This window comes from Homalodisca vitripennis, chromosome 1, assembly GCF_021130785.1.
Source record: "Homalodisca vitripennis isolate AUS2020 chromosome 1, UT_GWSS_2.1, whole genome shotgun sequence".
Taxonomy (NCBI): Eukaryota; Metazoa; Arthropoda; class Insecta; order Hemiptera; family Cicadellidae; genus Homalodisca; species Homalodisca vitripennis.
In genome coordinates, this window is record NC_060207.1 from 88,957,473 (window position 1) to 88,973,813 (window position 16,341).

General features: G+C 35.2%; 1 protein-coding gene across 1 annotated transcript in view; it reads left to right on the top strand.

The window, feature by feature from the left end:
- Positions 1-16,341, top strand: part of LOC124369129 (dynein beta chain, ciliary) — a 106,831-nt gene that overhangs the window by 46,370 nt on the left and 44,120 nt on the right. Inside the window, exons 37-50 of the mRNA XM_046826935.1 lie at positions 444-586; positions 898-1,099; positions 1,556-1,780; positions 1,907-2,117; positions 2,393-2,520; positions 2,760-2,908; positions 3,430-3,712; positions 3,858-4,031; positions 4,247-4,439; positions 4,651-4,763; positions 7,299-7,492; positions 8,301-8,520; positions 9,855-10,016; positions 11,637-11,836. Of these exons, the coding sequence (XP_046682891.1) occupies positions 444-586; positions 898-1,099; positions 1,556-1,780; positions 1,907-2,117; positions 2,393-2,520; positions 2,760-2,908; positions 3,430-3,712; positions 3,858-4,031; positions 4,247-4,439; positions 4,651-4,763; positions 7,299-7,492; positions 8,301-8,520; positions 9,855-10,016; positions 11,637-11,836 (2,597 nt within the window). The remainder of the gene's footprint in view (positions 1-443; positions 587-897; positions 1,100-1,555; positions 1,781-1,906; positions 2,118-2,392; positions 2,521-2,759; positions 2,909-3,429; positions 3,713-3,857; positions 4,032-4,246; positions 4,440-4,650; positions 4,764-7,298; positions 7,493-8,300; positions 8,521-9,854; positions 10,017-11,636; positions 11,837-16,341) is intronic.

The following is a 16,341-nucleotide window of genomic DNA, read 5'->3' on the forward strand; positions in this document are numbered from 1 at the left end:
CTTCATTGTGATTTAACAACGGCCATAACCACTGCTTACTATAACCATATACAAGCATTATAAAGTAACAATTTGTTACATTATCAAAATTTAGTTGAAACTTTTCGTTTTGATATCTCATCAATATCTGAATACTCAAGATATAAATTTCACAAGACTCTAAAGTTTCTTCATTTCAACAAATAACCATACAGTCTACTTTTAACAATTACTCCTTACTTAAGAAATTTAGTTTGGGATACCTGTAAATTTCAAAGAATATAAGGATATATGTCACTGAAAGCTATGTAGTTAGAAACTAGCTTGAATTTAATTTACTTTGCAATTTGATCAAATCTATTCCATAGTGACTCTTTAATAAATAGTCAACTTAAATAAAATTTGCAATAGAGTACGAATTTATATTGTATGTTTAAGTATATGTCATTTTATTTGCTCATGAGGATGCCATACGAGACAAGAAGTCAAGATTCAACTTTATGGGTGAAATGATCGCAATGGTTCCTACAGTAGGCATCTTTATAACAATGAACCCTGGGTATGCTGGTCGTACAGAACTGCCAGAGAACCTCAAGGCTCTCTTCAGGTGATCCGTTTAAACTATCATCTAAATAGACTCTCATTCTTAGTAAAATGTTATACTATATATATAATAAACACCATTCCCCCTATTGTGGTGTGGTATTCAGGTGGGTTGACAAGAAAAAACAGGTGTTGTATTTTTTTAAATCTAAAATTTAATGACGTTAATGTTTTACATATAATACTAGTATATATAAAAACAGTGCATGGTTACAATTTTTAATTTATACAGTACAAATACAATGTTACAATGATATAATAGCCTATAATAGACTATTGGAGACAATAATGAAAGATGAATGGACATGTCCACAGGCCGTGCGCTATGGTAGTACCAGACTTCGAGCTGATTTGTGAGATTATGTTGGTGGCAGAGGGATTCCAGGAGGCCAGAATCTTGGCTCGCAAGTTTATTACTCTGTACACACTCTGTAAGGAGTTGCTCTCCAAACAAGACCACTATGACTGGGGCCTCAGAGCCATCAAATCCGTGCTCGTTGTGGCGGGATCTCTCAAGGTAATGTGTTATTCAATCCATGAAATAGTAAATATGGTGGCAGACGAAGGCTCGGATCTTGGCTCATACGTTTATCACTCTGTTCATAGTTTGTAAGATGTTATTATAAAGACTTTGGCCTCAGAATTATTAAGTCTCCATGAAATACAAAAATAAAATTGTGGTGTTGAGAATGAAAAACAATATATTGTCTTGTAAAAAATCCAACAAACTGGGGTGGCAAATTTTTAAATCCGGCTGTAACTAGATAGATTAATTTGTTATATATTTTTATTACATTCATCGAAATTTTAGCACCCTTTTTGGTTTAACTCCTTGCTTTCATCCTTGTCAATAATTGTACAAATCTTATAGAAAATAATAACACTATACTAAAGTAGTACAATTTTAGTACTACAACATTTTAAAATGATTGATTCAAAAGTTGCTAGAATAAAAAAATGTGTGATCATTTAGCGAGGAGATCCTGGTAGGCCTGAGGAGGAAGTGTTAATGCGCGCCCTACGTGACTTCAACGTCCCGAAGATTATCACAGACGACGTGCCAGTGTTCATGGGCCTCATTGGTGACCTGTTCCCAGCCCTTGATGTGCCCAGGAAACGTGACCTTGAGTTTGAACGGACTGTCAAGCAAGCCGCCATGGACCTCCTACTCCAGCCTGAGGACAACTTTATACTTAAAGTAACTAAAATGTCAAAATAAATATGTTTGTTGTTATTCTTTATTTGATGTCAAGTAGTGAGTATAGATTGTTACACTACTAAGTAACAAATGCAAGCTGGAACATGATCATGATGTCCTTGCCAGGTTGTACAGCTGGAGGAACTATTGGAAGTGAGACACTCGGTCTTTGTAGTCGGTAATGCTGGCACCGGTAAGACCCAGGTATGGAAGACGTTGATCAAGACTTACCAAAACATCAGACGCAAACCCGTATTCAACGACTTGAACCCTAAGGCAGTCACCAATGATGAACTCTTTGGTATCATTAACCCAGCCACAAGAGAGTGGAAAGATGGTGAGTACAATGCTTAAAATTAATAAAAATCTATAGATAATGAAATTAGTTACATAAATATTTAATTGAATATTAAAGATACCCCATTGGTTTTGTTGCATTTACTCTGAGAGTTATGTAAGAAAAATAAAATATAGCAAACAAACCTGTCTGGAGAGCAACCCACGTGGATTATACTGGTTGATGACATCTACAGTATTGACATCGACCCAATATGGATTATTTATGGAACACTGTCTTGAAATAGTATATTCTCAGTAATGTTTGTTGCACAGGGTTGTTCTCGGTGATTATGAGAGAGCAAGCGAACCTTTCCGGAGAACACCCCAAGTGGATCGTACTTGACGGTGACATCGACCCAATGTGGATTGAGTCACTGAACACTGTCATGGACGACAATAAGGTGAAGACATTATAATTTTAAATTTAGTTTAGCTCCGATTTCCATTTTAATTACATAATAATCCAAAATGTTATAAAACTTTACTGCATAATTCACCCATATTGTATTCATATCACTGGGTTGGTATAATTTAATGGCTGCTTAGAATTAATTTAAATTGTCAATGAGTAAAACTTAAATATCCATCATTATTTAAAATAAGGAAAGTGATATCAAACTTCATGATATTATTGTGTCAGATTCTAACGCTGGCCAGCAATGAGAGGATAGCCCTGAACCCCTCCATGAGACTGCTATTTGAGATCTCCAATCTGCGGACCGCTACCCCAGCCTCTGTTTCTCGAGCTGGCATTCTCTACATCAACCCTCAGGATTTGGGCTGGAACCCGTACGTTCATTCTATATCTCTAATTTAAATTTTAGAATTATTCCTATAATATAACAATTTGGTCCCACACGCGGTTACTGTGCCTCAGCCCAGTTTAGACGTTCAACACTTCTCAGGTATTGAAATAATTAAGCTTATAAATTATGAAGTGTAAGCATCTTAAAATTCCACTATAATAGTTTTTCTCATTTAGCCATAACTTCATTATATTTGTTTAGTCTTTACCATTGCATTCTCCCCTAGTTTCCAAAGTTAAAACAGGTCGCTACTTCTTGAACAAGCTATGATTTCAAGACACAAAAATGCTTTTAAATTATATATATTACGCAAGTGTAATTTTATAGATTCTAGCGCTAAATATTTAGCTTTCACTTATACACTACGTCATTTAATCTCAATAGAGAAATTAATGAGTGTTTTAATGCTTTATGCAATTCTTTGGAATAATTCTATCACAATTTCATAGATTTGAACATTTCACTGTGTTCAATTCATCTCCAACACCTATTCTTATCCCAAAGGTACGTGACCAGCTGGATCGAAACCCGAGAACACACCTCGGAAAAATCCAATTTGGTGATTCTCTTTGACAAGTACATACCGTCGTGTCTCGAGAATGTGAGGACTCGCTTCAAGAAAATCACTCCGATCGTGGAGATGGCTCACATTCAGATGTTGTGTCACTTGCTCAACTGTCTTCTGAACCCATCCAACACCCCATTGGACTGTCCTAAGGAATGGCACGAGTTGTACTTCTGTTTCGCCTGCGTGTGGGCATTTGGGGCAGCTATGTTCCAAGATCAGGTAGGATTTATAACAATATCAAAGATCATTAGCGTAAGATTCTTCAAAGGCTTTTAAAGATTTTCACACAGGTATTGTGGATTTCCTGTTATTCAAACATTTGAACTGAGTCACAGATTACAATAATAAATAAATTTTGTTACAGACAGTCGATCATAGAGTAGAGTTCACAAAATGGTGGGTGAACGAGTTCAAATCTGTTAAGTTCCCGCCGCAAGGAACAGTGTTCGACTATTATATTGACTCGGAGACCAAACAGTTCCTGCCGTGGACTGAGAGACTGCCTAAGTTTGAGCTGGATCCTGACATGCCTTTACAGGTTCTTATTGGATATAATAATATAGTATTCCTTTATTGTTACATAATCTAGCACATCTAGACAAACAAGTTAACCTTTTCAATACTTAAAACTGCATTCTAATATCATTCAATTTTGAAACTATATAGAAATATATTAACATTTTCAGTGTATTCTTATTTTGTATACACTACTCAGATAAGCTGTTTAAATTATCACACTTTTAACTATAACAGGCAGTTTTGGTCCACACTGCAGAATCCATCCGTATCCGATACTTTGTGGATTTACTGATGGACAACAAACACCCAGTGATGTTAATAGGAAATGCAGGCTGCGGCAAGACGGTCCTCGTCAACGAGAAGCTCACAAGTCTCTCGGAGAATTATGCCGTTGTCAATGTTCCTTTCAACTTTTACACTTCTTCAGGTAGGTATTCACAATTCCTGCAGGTACTTTTTATAAGCCCCAGAATTATAAATAGATAAATAAAAGAGTAAAATATTATTCATAAGTGAAATTGCATGGTATTTCACTCAGTAAGTAGTTCTTTGATTAAATGAAACTTTGGACAATAAAATAAATTATAAACCATTTATTTATGACTTTACAATAAGTTTTATACTTATGTGTGTTTTAGAAATGCTTCAGAAAATATTGGAAAAACCTTTAGAGAAGAAGGCTGGCAGAAACTATGGTCCTCCAGGAAACAAAACTCTTGTGTATTTCATCGATGACATGAATATGCCAGAAGTGAGTAGAACATATCAGCTATTTTGTTTAAAACATATGCACAGACAGTGGCCTTTAATGATCGGCAAGTTTGTGATAACTAACCGATATTTGTAAAACTCCGCCATACAAAGGACCATGCGGCGGATGGTTTTATCGTTATAAGCAGCCAGTCTGGGCTATCGGTGACTCACCTAATATATATATATATCAAACGACTGATATAGTAGCAATAGCGTTACAAAATATGCCCAATGGCCTATTATTTTATAGCAAAATAAAAGAGATATAAACTCTCAAAAATATGTAGCAGCATATAATATATATATATATATATATATATATATATATATATATATATATATATGTACTATATATCGGAACACAGCATTTACAATTTGAAGCATAATCCAGATGGGGGAGTCAGTGAGAAAATCAATGCGCGTTGATGGTAAAAGTCAATTCAGGCCCCTTTAAATAAAAATTGCGCCAGTAGTAATTTTTTAGGAACAGTCAACATGAACTTTCCTACCAGTACATTTTGTGTAATGTAACAAAGTACATCGTGAATAATCAGAATAAGAAAGATTTCCCCCTCCACTACACCTCTGGGGAGGCCAAAACCAACTGATTAAAGAAATCACCGTAGGCTTATCAATTGGCCTATCAAGTGTACAATATCACAAAGTGCACTTTTAACCTAAAATGCAATGATAGCTGTTTTGGAATGAGTCAAACTTTGAGTATTGAAATTTTGGACAGTTTTACAATACTGTATGCATAGTAACGATTTTTCGCATTTTAAAAATTGGCCAAAGTTTTAACAGTGAACGTTTGGCCAATAATACATTACACTTACACATGGAATACTAGACTTTTGGGTAGTTTTACATCGCTGTTCTCTTGGCCAAATGTACAATTCAAATTCATTGGAACATTTTCTACATTTTCAAAACTGGTTGAAGGTAATACAGTGCGTGTTTGACCAAAATTCCAAAAATAATCTATTGGACAGTCTTATAAAACTGTTCTATTTTCCAAGGTTACAATATCCATACCTGACAAAAGTATGCATTGGACGATTTTCCAACATTTTAAAAATTATCCAATGCAGTAACATTGCACATTTGGCCAATATAACCGTACATTTTTGGCTAAAAATTTAATATTGACCTTTTTTACAGTCGTGCAAAACTTCACAAACAAAAGGCAATCGTATCCGAACATACCATTTTCATCCATTGGACAATATTCCACATTTTCATAAATGGCCAAGTTTACAACACTGTCGACGTTTGGTTGCTAATACAACACTACATAATTGGCCAAAAATGCAATACTGAACTATTGTACAGTTTTATAAAAAATTTTCTTATCCAAGGTTAATTATATGCACTCTTGGTGAAAGATAGGATCCCTATCCATTGAACTTATTTATACATTTTAAAAATTTGGCAAAAATATAACAGTTCACATTTAACCGTTATTTGATCAGCACTAACTACATTCGATTAAAGACTTCAAAATATTTCTTAAAACCTCCATACTTTTAAAACTAACCAATCTTACAACAATAATGCAACAGTGCAACTTTTGCCAAAATTTCAATACTGACTATTGGTCAAATGTACAAATCTGAACTATTGGACGATATTCCACATTTTCAAGACTGGTCAAATTTACAACTGTGTACGTTTAGCCAATATGCACTCCAGACCAAACATACAAGTATGATCCAATGGACTATAATATTGTGAAATACCATTGTGAGAACGTGCCTCAACTACATCCTCGCCAGATTGGAGTAATCCTTATTTGCTCAGCAATAGGCCGACATTACTACAACAGGACACTTTTGACAAAAAATGTAAATCCGACATATGGATAATTGTACAAACCGTACTCTTGGCCAACACTGCAAGTTATAAGGCGTATTCAAAATGCGCCGACTGTCAGTCCTTTTGGCCCCTTGATCACCATACCTTGACCCACGACAATGGCGGTTAAAAGTAATAGTTACCATCCTGTAGTTGAAAACTTGGTTTACGACAAAAAAGCTAAAATATAGTAGTTCAACACTTTCTCAACAAAATAATCTCAACTCATAGGACAGTTAATAGAAAATCCTTTTATAAGATAAGATACAATATTGTTATTTTTAAATGATACTTGTATAATATACCCAAAATTTTTAAACATGGAAAAGTCACTGTTGGCACAAACATTTTAAAATAATACTAAAATATAAGAGTAGTGTTTACTTTTATACTTGTATAACTTTTTCTTTTTACCGAACAATACCATTAAACTATAAAGTGGTTCCTCCACCAGCATGCTCTTTTGGTGCAGATATATATTAAAATTGAAAAACATATCCTTGTTTTTAGGTCCATTTACGTCCATGATGAAATATAATGCCCATTCAACATATTGATTTGCTTTTCCGTTAAATTAGAAGATATGCTGTCCAGTCCCATACACTAATAAAGCAGCACCTGGAATACCATCACTGCTATGATCGTACCAAATTGACTCTCAAGGATATCTGTTGCTTAGGTGGATGCCTACGGTACTGTCCAGCCCCATACACTGATCAGGCAGCACCTGGACTACAATCACTGGTATGATCGTACCAAACTGACTCTCAAGGACATCCACAACTGTCAGTATGTGTCCTGCATGAACCCCACGGCGGGCAGCTTCACCATCAATCCCCGCCTGCAAAGACACTTCTGTGTTTTCGCTGTCTGGTCAGCGAACAATACTATTTTGTTAGCTTATTTATATTGGTTTTGGTGCAGACGTATATTTAAATTGTAAAACATAGCCATATATTTATCTGAACGTAATATCTATTCAGCATACTGATTTCCTTTTCCGTTACATTAGAAGATTATTAAAGTTGATATTTCACATTAGTATTATATCTTCAGTTTCACACTATTATATTATTAATTGTTAAGAAGATTTGTATAGATATTGTAAAAGTTTTATAATAAAATAAGTGACTCCTAAACTTATTGAATTATTCTCAAAGATAAGCAAAAATCACAAGATTGTTTTCATAGTGTATCAAATTTGTGAATTATTTTACTAAACTGAACCTTAAATCATTCAAATCCCTATAATGATAGGCTTTTCCTAAAGTTACTAATTTATTAAACAGAACATTAAAGTCATATTTCATAAAGCCAATTGCATAGTCCGCTACGTACGGCGGTTATCGCATGTTAACTGGGTCAAGCAACGACGAATGGGTTGCTCCTTGGATGGGTGACCGCTGAGCGATCCTATCCTGGCAAGCAGAGTACGCCTTTGCAGCCATTTGTGGTGGTTCAGAAGTCACCTTAAAGCCGTAGGTCCCCAGGTGACATGTTAGAGAGGTCTTCTTAGATCAACTTCGCTTAATAAAATGAGACATCAAACCTAGAATTCTATACCCTAATTGTATAAATGTATAGCATTTCATTATTTAAACTCTGTAATGTATTGTTAATCTGAATTTTGTGATAATATTGAGGCATTGACTCGTAAAACATTAAAACTTTTCCCATACAGCTTTCCGAACACAGAGTCACTCAACATGATTTATTCGTCCATTCTGAGCCAGCACTTTGCCAACGTGGAGCACCGGTTCCCACACGTTGTCACACGACTGTGCCCTAACGTGGTGGCTGCTACCATTGCCCTCCATAACAAGGCAGCTCAAGTTTTCCTCCCAACTGCCATCAAGTTCCACTACATCTTCAACCTCAGAGATCTCTCTAACGTCTTTCAGGTCAACTTTTTATAAATAAATCAATTTTCTAACACTTCATTGCGTTTAGGAAATTGATATCAAACATTCTTGTCAGTACAAGAGGCGGTAAGATATTCACATATTTCTGTATGTGTTTGCAATATTTCAAATGGTACTTATCATGTAGAAATGAAACTTAGCATTTCCATTAGACAAAAATATAATTATTATTTTATGTATTATGATAAGTTTTGATACTTACAACCATAATATTAGCTTTGCTTACTTACATTACATAAATAGGTGTGAAGTTATCAAAACAATATCAGTCACCCGCTGCTTCACAAGCAGTTTCCCATTGTATAACAGAGACACAATAAACATATTCTTTTTAAATGGCATACCAAACACTCCTGAAGTAAGTGATTGTCACTGGAATGTATCCTAATTTTCTGATACGTTTTAGAATATTTGGACTTTAAGTTTAATGAGCAGTATTTAGAGAATGACTCAGTTTTTATAAGCACTGATGAATAATTCAAATTGCTGTACAACATTCCATTATCACTGAAAAAGCTCCAGCGATTTCAGAAATACTTCTTTTTTAGGTAGTGTTGAAGAATGTTAAACGTAGCTTTCTTGGTGGAACCACTTATGATTCAATATGATGGAGCTCGATAGTAATGTTTACACAGAAACTTTAACACAATCGTACATAAAGTTTTTATGTGACAGAAGCACAAAAATACTGCCATATCTCTTACTTATGATTAGTTTCAATTCCCTAAAGGAACATGTGTGAATGTTTAGAAGGCCACATGCACGCTGTCTTTGTTTGTATCCTCGGTATTCATTCTTGAAAAATATGAATATCTTTAAACCTAATACCAAACCATGTAAGTCCTTGTTTTCTTATCTCTGTTCGCTGTCATCCTATTTCCTTGGTTTAGTCTTGGAATTATATCAAATTATTATAGGTCTAATCAGTATTGTACCTCTCACCAGTGCAAAACAGATCCTTTTATATTTTTCTTGTTCCTCTGGTACATTGCTTTGTGATTCCATTTGCAATGGTCACAGGCTTGCTGCATTCGGTTTTTTCCTCAAATTAATGTCACAGAGTGTATAACTAGTAAAATCATGTTCACGCATGGTCCCTCCAATTTTATTTCTTAATCTACTATAAATATGCATTCCCACCATTTCAAAGAAAGCGATTTGTGTGTGTGTGGACATATTCACAACTTTGTTCATTACATTGAAATGTTTGATTAAATCAAGAATAAACTAGAAGTATTTTTAATTCATTACTGCCACCATCTTCAGTAAACCTTATAACTTTTTACTTAATGGTGTACATTATTTTTCTGTAGGGACTCTTATTCAGCTCAATGGACTGCCTCACTCAGCCGACAGACCTAGTGAGATTGTGGATGCATGAATCCCAGAGAGTTTATGGAGACAAATTGACAGACGACAAGGACTCTGACGCCTTCATGAAAATTCAAATAGACATAGTCAAGAAGAGTTTTGATGTAAGTAACATTCTCACACATGCCTGAATTAGCACCGAAGTTGACCAGTGAAGCAAACAGTAAGCCAAAGTATTATTAACAACAACAAAAGTGCGCATCATAAAATTACTGTGTAAGACATTATCTGGAGTGTGTGTACTTGTGTGCCCAATTTGCCTGTTATGCACAGTGTGTTTTGAGTTGGATATATTTTGTATTTTTTGGTCCTCAACATTTTTTTTTTTAGTTTGGTGACTTCATTGCTATATTTTCTGTAGTTTTTAATTTTTGGTGCTTGCTTAATCTTGTTTTGAAGGTTTTTTTAATCTGGAAGAAGAGAATAGATCCTAAATCTCAAAATGCAGTGTTCTATTTTTTTAACATACAACGATCATAAATGTCCAAAATGCTGTTACCTCTTCAAATCATTCATTGTCAATGACAACATTTAAAGAAAGAAGCATTAGACTGCCAGATAGGTTTTATTAAATTTTACACAATAAGGTTAACATGTAATGGTTGAAATTTATACATCTGTAATATTTTTCCAGTTTCTACCTTACGGTGTATCTTAAGTATACATAGTATTTCAGTTGAGCGAAATTGAAACTTTCTAATTCAAGCGTATTTTATTCAAGAAAATTTAAATGCCAATAATAGATATGCATACGGAAAATAACACTCTGTTATACAATATTAATGAAAAATGTTGCATTTACTATATATTTTTGCCTTCTAAATTCAGTTGGGTTTAGAAACATGTTATGATTTTAATACTGGAAAATTAATGGCTAAACACCATTTAGTAATTTTTACCAACAAAAATGTATTTCCAAAATCATTGCAGCAATGGTTTTATAAAACTGTGAAAATTTTTCTTTAAGCACATTTATTTGATAGTCTGTTCAGACAATTTAAAATAGCAAAATTTTATATTTGTTCACTTTAATGGCTAAAAATTAGGAAAATAATCAAATTTAATTAAGTATACAGAAGTTTTGAAAATAATGTAATTAAAATGCTAATACCAATAATTTTGAATTCCAATAATGTTTTAAGGAATTATTGATAGTTTATAACACACAAAGTTCTTACTGGGTTGGTTGTAAGTTAATAGTTTTAATGGAACTATATGGTTCCTTTGTAATACATGTCTTAACAGTGTCCTGAATAATAGACTCTAGAAATTTTGGGAACCTTGCTCGTCGAAGATAGTTTATGTCTTACATTTTCTATTAATGAACATGTAAAAGATTTTACAGATTGCAAACTACAGTAACATGACAATTATTATTTGTTCATATGTTTATCCAATACAATAATATTTATTTTTTATGCTTAAACATATCAGAAAGCCAATTCATATTCTTTGTGTCAAACAATATAAGTTATAAAGCCATAACTCTGTGAAATCGGAGGGAGGGAAGAAGTTCTAATTTAGCGCAGTGACCGTATCCATGTGCTGGATTAGCATTGTCTAGGTGTAATGTCAGAGGCCGAGGCTGCTTATTCCGTAGAGTGCTAAGGAAACTTTTGTTTCACAGCACGTAGACAGAAATTGTTAAACTTTTATGAATTAAGATCATTCACAGTTTGTAGTGTCAAATCTTTGTTAGCTTATCGAGTGTTTTCTTGTCACAGGAATTGGATGAAGGGGCCGTGCTTGAAAGGCCAAACATCTACTGCCACTTTGCACAAGGAATCGGAGAGCCTAAATACATGCCGATATATGAGTGGCCAGTATTGACAAAACTCCTGCAAGAAGCGTTGGTGTCGTTTAATGACCTTGTGGCAGCCATGAATCTTGTCTTGTTTGAAGATGCCATGATGCATGTTTGCAGGTAAGTTTCAATCTTTCATTTATACATTAAACACATTATAACTTAAGTTAATAATCAGTCTGACACAAAATACCAAACCAGCATTATTTCCTTCCCCAAAACTGCATTAAATTTGCAATGTGGGCATAACTCTGTAATGAAAACCCTACAACAGTGTTAAAAATAAATCAAAGCCAAGAAAACCTAAGCCTCAAAAGCTTTTTTCACTAACTAGTATTTGAATCAGAGGAGACCTGATTCTTTTTATGCATTCACAGCAGCATGTCACTTATGTACTTTAAAAAAAATCATCAGGCGGGTATACAAAACAGATATGCAGTTAGCAATCCAGAGGTGAACAATATAACTATTTTCATTAAGGGCCATGAAAAATACATATGAAACACAAATAAAGAGGATAAAGCCATTCCATTCCAGAAAGGGTTTATGGCTTTATGGTTTATGTTTAAGTGAGACAACCCTCAGCAAAGGTGGTATAACTCATTTAATTTACAAGAGCAAGACAGTTTTAAATACCACTAACAGCAAGGGGGCTTCAAAATGTGTTGTGCATAAAGTTTGGTTGTACAATACTTTAGATGATATAGGTGTAATTATTTCACTAAAATACATACAATCAAGAGGGATAAATGGTTTAACCGTTTTTCAAATTATCGACAAATCACTGGCTTAACCCATATCAGTCCTTATAATAACATGAGAAATGGACACTCTGTGTGAGGACTGAACTATTTGATTTACATGTTTATATAAGCAAGGCAATAGAAAGTGTTGCAGAGTTACAAACCTGTCTTCCTGGTTCCCACATTCTCAAAAGAGATAGAAAAGGTATTACTTTCACATCTTTGATGTGACCTTGAAACAAACAACATATCTCTACAGCAATATGGCTTAATTTCAGGAAGATCAACCATAATTTTTCACCTTATCGATAACCTAAAGAATGAGAAAACCAAGCTAGTGTGTTCTTGAATTATAGCAGAGCATTTGATAGTCTTGGTCACAAAACGCTGCTGACGAAGATCAGTTCTCGAGCATTTAACAGGTTAAAAAGCTATCTGCAAGGAAAATAGGTTGTTCAAGTAAAGCAAGTTGTCAACGAAACTTTTAGGGTTGAAAAGGCTAATAATTCAATGACCATAAGAAGAGGATTTCATCAAGAATCGGTGCTGAGATTTATCTCATTTTCCTTATTCACTGGTAATTTGCCTAAATATTTAGAAAATTGATGTTTCTCCTACATATAGATGACAAAATTCTAATCACATAGGGCCTTTTTAAAAAAAACTTTCTCCTGATAGTTGTATATAAACTCAGAGGCCAAGAACATTTAGCCTATTAAAGCTTTCATACTGACTGACAGTTTTGATTTAATATTTGTTGACTGGAGAGGGTTCTTCACATTGATGGTAAGATGTTTAAGATTTTAATAATGTTAGTAATTTTATGGCGCAATATGAAATGGAAAACTCAGATTATAGCTATATCATTGGCCGCATAAGCCTAAGAATTAAAAAGGCTATAAAAAGGTATCCACATCATTAGTCTTGCTTGAAAAAACGTCTATGGTACCAGCAATCCAGTAGTTATTTTTATATCTAATAAACTTTCCACATCCAACCAAAGGACAGGTCAGCTTGAGAAAAAGACCTTCAGTATCATTAACATGCTGTACTTAAAACAACTGAAAACGTTGTAAACTAAGTCAGAGGAAAAAATAAAATATTTGGAAGCAGAATTAGCTAAAACCACAAAATGGGCAGATAATGAAATTCTCATTCTCAGAAATGAAAATGCTCAATTAATTTTCACGAGGGAAAGAGACAGAACAAGAGCTACAGAACTATAAAGTAATTTTGTCAAAAGCGGAGGAAGAAGTAGAGGAAAACCAGTTTAGATTTACTGAGCTGATAAACAAATTTAAAGTCTACACAAATTCATTCCTTGACAACTTTATTAACTCTGACTCAAATACACACTTAAATAAACCAGGGAATAATAAAATTACATCCATGTTGGACAGAAAGGAAAGTCCACATTCCTCAGCTAGAGGTCACATGACCAGGACCATGAAGAACAGCCAACTGGATAACACTTTGCAAAAACAAAACCTGTTCAGTATATCACTCCAAGCTGCTAAGTACAAAGCTAGCACTCAAAGTGTGAATCACACTTCTGAACAACACCACAACTTGACCGCAGAAGCCAGACAAATTCTGCGTAAACAACACTGAACCTTCATTGACAACCAGGATTACGCTCTTACTACAACTTGACCTCGGACAACACTGAACCTTCATTGACAACCAGGACTACGCCTTAATACAACTTGACCGCAGAAGCCAGACAAATCTGCGTTAAAATACTGAACCAACATTGGACAACCAGGACTATACCTCACCACAACTTGACCGCAGAAGCCAGACAAATCTGCGTTAACAACACTGAACCAACACTGACAACCAGGACCACGCCTTACTACAACTTGACCGCAGAAGCCAGACAAATCTGCGTTAACAAACACTGAACCAACATTGACAACCAGGACTATGCCTCACCACAACTTGACCGCAGAAGCCAGACAAATCTGCGTTAACAACACTGAATCCATACTGACTAAAGTAAGAGAACACATCTTCCCTGTAAGTTCAGCTTTATGTAAGTCAGACAAGGAAAAAAAAACACAATTTACAAAATCGCCACTATGTATGCAAAACTGAAGCCTGAAAATCAAAGTTTGGATGAGTTTTTTGCAATGAATATTCAATTCTACCTTCAGATTATGACTAAAACTCAGGAAAAATTCTGCAAGTCACTAGGAACATGATGCCAATGACTTCTTCTTCTGAGGCACTGCTTCAGATCTCACCAGTTCTCTTGGAAACACTAGGACAGGAGACAGATGAAATAGCCCTGGCAACACCTAATCATCACCTTCCTCTACCGCCACCATCTCCACAGGAACCTGGACATCAGATCCTGGTGCAAGCAGGACGTACACCACTCAATTCTTTTCTAGACCATACCAACATGTCAAGCTGCAATAGTAATATAAAAATTCCGCAATGCTCAGAGTCATCTTCAACAGAAACAAACTGTTTTTTAGGCAGCACTCAGCAGATAAAAAATGACTACCTAGACAATATGTCATCAAAACATAAGAGGTCTCAATACAAAAATAAACCCGGCTAAACCATCTACTAAGTGAAGTATGCCCAGCCTCTTGGTTTCTAACAGAACACGGTCTCAAGCAAAGCGATATTGAAACCACAAAACTTCTAGGATACTCTCTCGTATCTGAATACTGCAGAAAAGAACATAGACTGGGGGGGGGTTGCTATTTATTGTAGATACAACTTAATAAACAATATAGAGGCCATAGACATGAGTAACCACTGCGAAGAAAAACTATTTGAAGGCTGCAATGGCACATATTATAATCAAAGGGAAGCAATCTCTTTCTCCTTGGCGTATACCGCCCTCCCGGGGTAAACATTCAAAATAGCTTGGACATCCTATCAAACATTCTGGACAATAGTCAAGCACATAATAGGTCCGTTTATTCTGACAGGAGACATAAACATTGACAGATTAAAACCCAACAACCCGGACAGCCTGATGTTTGACAACCGAATTGGCAACACACAAACATAAGAAGGCTCCCTTTGCCACCAACTCGCATTACAGTTGACACAAGCACTTCAATGACTGTATATGCACTAATATTCCAGAACATGACCTTAGTGCAAACAATTTTACAAACTGGACTATCGGATCATACCGCCCAAATATGTAGCCTGGACTTTTGTAAAAATGACGACAACACGCAAACTCTTCGGCGACAAATGGGAAGGAGAAACCTTGACCAGCTCAAGTCACTGCTTTCCATAAAAAACTGGGGATACTGTCTATAATGCTGAAGATGCGGAAACAGCATATAACATATTCGAAGGAGTGCTGCAAACTGCCCTTGACATCTCCTGCCTCACAAGAAGAGCAAAAAAATAAAACTAATAGTAAACCAATTCACTACTATGGACCAAGAATCAGCTGAGATAAAAGCTGCCTACTTAAGAGCCTCAAAACACCTATGAAATTACCGGAAGGGCACAAGATAAAGAAACTATGGTAAACATAAAAAGAAGTACGACAGAAAACTAAGGATGTTGCAACAAAATGCAAATACACAGAAAATAATGACATCTGACAACAAATCCAAAGCTGTATGGGACATAATACATACAGAGACCAATGCCAAAAAACTTAGCAAAAACGTTTGTCCTAAGCTAAACATTGACGATGCAGTGGTAGACAATCCTCTTCAGGTAGCTGAACAAACTAAACACTTTCTTTACTCAAGATAGCAGAAGTGACATTACAGCAAAACAACCAACAGCCAGGAGACAGCAGATTAGAAGAGGACCTAAACCTCTTAACACACCCTTTAATACAACCATTTGATCTGACGCCACAACATGGGAAGAAGTAAGTCAAGTAATACACAA